The sequence below is a fragment of the Stegastes partitus genome, unplaced genomic scaffold (assembly GCF_000690725.1).
Source record: "Stegastes partitus isolate 25-593 unplaced genomic scaffold, Stegastes_partitus-1.0.2 Scaffold1556, whole genome shotgun sequence".
Classification (NCBI taxonomy): Eukaryota; Metazoa; Chordata; class Actinopteri; family Pomacentridae; genus Stegastes; species Stegastes partitus.
The window spans coordinates 155,694-159,663 of record NW_007579287.1 but is presented as its reverse complement, the minus strand read 5'-3'; the positions used below and the strand labels follow the sequence as shown (position 1 = coordinate 159,663).

General features: G+C 40.5%; 1 protein-coding gene across 1 annotated transcript; it reads left to right on the top strand.

The window, feature by feature from the left end:
* Positions 1-570: 570 nt before the first annotated feature.
* Positions 571-3,666, top strand: LOC103371271 (ras-related and estrogen-regulated growth inhibitor; the record flags this gene model as incomplete). Its single annotated transcript, XM_008300532.1, has 6 exons — positions 571-669; positions 789-862; positions 1,963-2,101; positions 2,512-2,605; positions 2,847-2,918; positions 3,288-3,666. Coding segments are annotated over 6 exons (587 nt in total), but the record flags the coding sequence as incomplete, so codon positions are not given.
* Positions 3,667-3,970: the final 304 nt, after the last annotated feature.

The window sequence follows — 3,970 nt, the reverse complement described above, 5'->3', positions numbered from 1 at the left end:
AAAAACACAGGAAGTTTGCCAAACATTATTGTAATCCCACAGTAAATCAAATTATGTTTGACCAGTTGTGTTAAAGGAATATGCGGCCCTGCAGAGTTTAAGCATACCATCAGGGGTCGACAGGGCCACACACACACACACACACACGTAATGCCGTTAATTTGCATTCTGTTGGTGGTGGCAGCAAAAATAAGCAGCGCAAAAAAAATATCTGCACGTTGGGATTGTGGTGTGGCAGACTGAGACAGGCAGCTTGAATGAAAGCTCAAGGTGTAAAGGTTCAGATGACAGCCTTTTAATGTGTCATGCTAAAATACAGCGAGTCCTTCAACAGTAGACACACAAGTCAAACAAACATGAAGCTTCCAGACTTCTTCCACCCAAACACAGCCGAAGCACTTGTGCATTTCTTTAAACAAGGCAAGAACGTCACAAAGAGGATCATTCTAAAAAAAAAACTACAATGCATGATGGGTGAACAAGATGCTGCAGATCTGATGCAAACATGTAATTCATGTGTGTGTGTGAATGTGCAGCATGTGAGAGAAATATCAGTCTGTTGTGTTTCAGGCGGCGCTCTCTCCAGTCACCGTGTCTGTTTTGTGTCCGCAGCACTGTGTGTTCGTTTCATAACCAAACGCTTTATTGGCGAATACGACCATAAAAAGGGTTGGTAAATATTTTTTTTCCCCCCCTCGCTGACATGGAAAAATAATTACACAATGCATTACTCCCCCTGCGTGGTTCACTGGCAGGATGAAATGATGAAGGTGTGTGTGTTTCTGCAGAGGTGACCTACAGATGCAGCCGGGTGGTCGACCAAGAAACTGTTGATCTGGAGATTCTGGACACAGCTTGTAAAGTAAATGTTGGCTTCTATTTATTGATTTATTTGATAATGACATTTGAAATACCCCCCGTGACCCCAGTGAGGATTAAGCGGTGTATAGATAATGGATGGATGGGGGGAAAAATGAAGCCGTGACACTGAAAATTACTTTTTCTGTTTTAAATATTTTATATAGAATAATTCACAACTGAAAATTAAGAATTAAAAAGGAATGTAAATTAATCTTTATTAAAGTTTTGCCACATGTCAGACATTTATTAATGTACTGATGACAAGTTTAAAACAGTCATCCCATCCCAAAAGGTTTGATATTTTGGAAAATTATAGCTTTTTATCAGCTGTGTTATGTCTGTGTGCTCACTGTGAAGCTACATAAAGCTAATTAAGCTAACAATTAGCCTAGAGTAGGGCCTTCAAGGTTCAAGAATATGCCTGTTTCTGCTTTTAAATATCACAAACAAACCACAAACAAACACAGAACTAAAATATTTATCAAATTTAGAGAATAATTGTGTTTTTTTATGTTAAAAAAAAAACTTTACACAGAGACAGACTAGTTGCTCCTCCTTAGCTTAGTCTTTAGCTAATTGCTAATGGCTGGCTTAACATTTAGTATAAAAACATAAGAGTGGCATAAATTATCTCATGTAAACTCTCAGGAAATGAAAAGATAAGCATATTTCCCCACTATTATTTTTCATGCCAATAAATATAACAATGTTTTGATGCAAAAACAGGTATTTCTTATTTGATTTATCTTCCTAAATTACATATTTAACAATTTAATTATGCATTCAAGGGATTAGGCATTAGTCAAACTGGTGTTGGGGTGTTTCAGTGAGATGTCTCCATTTAAAAATAAATAAAAATCTTAATAGAATTGTTCTTATTTTGCAGTCCAGTGAATCAAATTGGTGTTGGTTTATTCATTTAAGGAATGCCTGCAGGGCCTTTTACTTAATTTTTTATATTACTCTTTATATAATACATGTTTATTGTTGGGTCTTAACTGTAATATTTAAACTACTGAGGTAACTTCACAACTTTTATCTGCGTTTACAAATGAACTCCTCCTGCTCGCATGTTTGACTTTACGATACGATCTCTTCCAGGAGAGCTCTGTGGCTTCTCTGGAGTCTTCCATCCGCTGGGCCGATGGATTCCTGCTGCTCTACTCCATCACGCAGCGCCGCAGCTTCCTGGAGGTCCCACGACTCAAGACGCTCATCGACAAAACCAAACACAGTCTGAGTATGGAGATGCCTTTGTCATAAAACACCTCATTTCTATAAGTAGCTTTACACATCCTACACACAGGGGGCTTTAATGAAATTCATTTCACAGTGAAGTAGAGGCTGCAAAACATGATCCGTGACATTATTTAATCATTAAAGTCTTCACACAAAAAATCTAACGTTTGCATCACCGGTAGCTCCTGCTGACTGAACTCTCCAAACGACTGAACCAGCCACAGGAACAGTGTGTTCACTCTGTTTGCCTGTTCTGACTCTGTCATGACATCTGTCTATTGTCACTTTTATGCACATACATACGGATGGAGCGACATACATTCCTTGTTTGGTAGCTGCTCCTGTGCCCTGTAGGTAGGCTGAATAAACTGCATCGTGCTGCTGCTTTATCGTCGTCTCACTCTGTGTCAGTTGCTCCTGCAGTGCTGGTCGCCAATAAAGCAGATTTGGAAATCGGCAGGGAGGTGACAACAGAGGAAGGACAGAGGCTTGCGAAGGATTTAAGGTTTGTATTTAAAATTGTACTTTCTTGTTTATTTTTATTACTGCTTATTTATATTATGGGTATTTATGTTGCTGCCAAATATCTTCGTAAAGCTAAAGTCTTGTGAGGAATCAGAATCACTACAAATCAAACTTTATAATTACTGGATGAAAACGATATCAGCGTCCATTTGTCTCCTGCTCTGCCTTGTGTGCATGTTTTATAATTAACTGAAATATGTAATTTGTGTGTGTGTGTGTAGGTGTGGTTTTAGGGAGTTGTCTGTGGCCGAAGCAGTTTTAGCAGTGGAAGCAGCAGTTCTTCAGCTCATTAGGTTCGTTTCTTCTATTTTCTGTCTGACTGAAATCACTCATAGGAAAGTCAGTCCTGTGCTGCACCTATTTGTGGGCATGTTTTCAGTGTTTCTGCTGGAAATGCAACCGTTACGTGGACTTAAAACAGTGCTGGTGGTGAGGACGGTCCAGAGAGAGCTTGTAGAAAGAAAAAGCGTTCTATTTTCCTTTTGAGAAGTTTAATCTGCAAACCTAAAATCTCAAAATATGTTGATGCCAAACAAGTGAGGAATTTCCAGATGTCCTCTCAGAAGGATGTCACCACGCTTTCTCTTTCTCCCTCTGATCTCCTACCTGCGAATCCATTGCATGTGTTCTTTGGCTGACGGTTTGTTTCTTGTGTCTGACAGGCAGGTGTTGGATCAGCAGCGCCCTCTGCCTGACCGTCGCTCCTACATGCTGACAGTTCGCCACGCTCTGACCAGGAAACTGACCCGATCTAAGACCATGCAGTGGTGACACACAGCCCGCGCTTCACTGAAACATGAAGCTACGTCAACAGGAAGTGTGATGAGAAAGAAAACCTCCAAAGAGTTCTGTAAATGTTCAAGACGTGCCGTGTATATGTGGACCGGTTTCAGATCTTTTATGGAACACAGATGATTTCCTGCAGCTTTTGGCTTTCTGGATTCATGCTTGTTAAGGCCTTGGTTTCAAAATATAACACAGAGAACGTGTACGACATGACAGCTGTTTTTGCGAAGTAAATCCCTGCAGATAAAAAGTCAACTTTTGACTGCGAGTTTGCCTGCTGAACCGGTCGAGCGTACAAACTTGGGGAGTAAAGCGCGCTGCCAATTGAACTTTGCTGTTTTTATTGCGCATTCCAGCTCAGCCAGAAGTCATTTGGAAAAGAGGTTGAAGCAGGTACTAGAAGGAGTAAAAAAAGGGGGTCAAGCAGGTAAAGATAACGAGGAAATCGCATCAGCTCCTCTCGTCGCCTTTAAAAGCAGCAGACAGTTTAACGGGCCTGTGTGAGAGTCAGAGGAGAAGCTGGTGCTGTTTAGGTTGGGTTTGCCAAAAGTTTTATAGA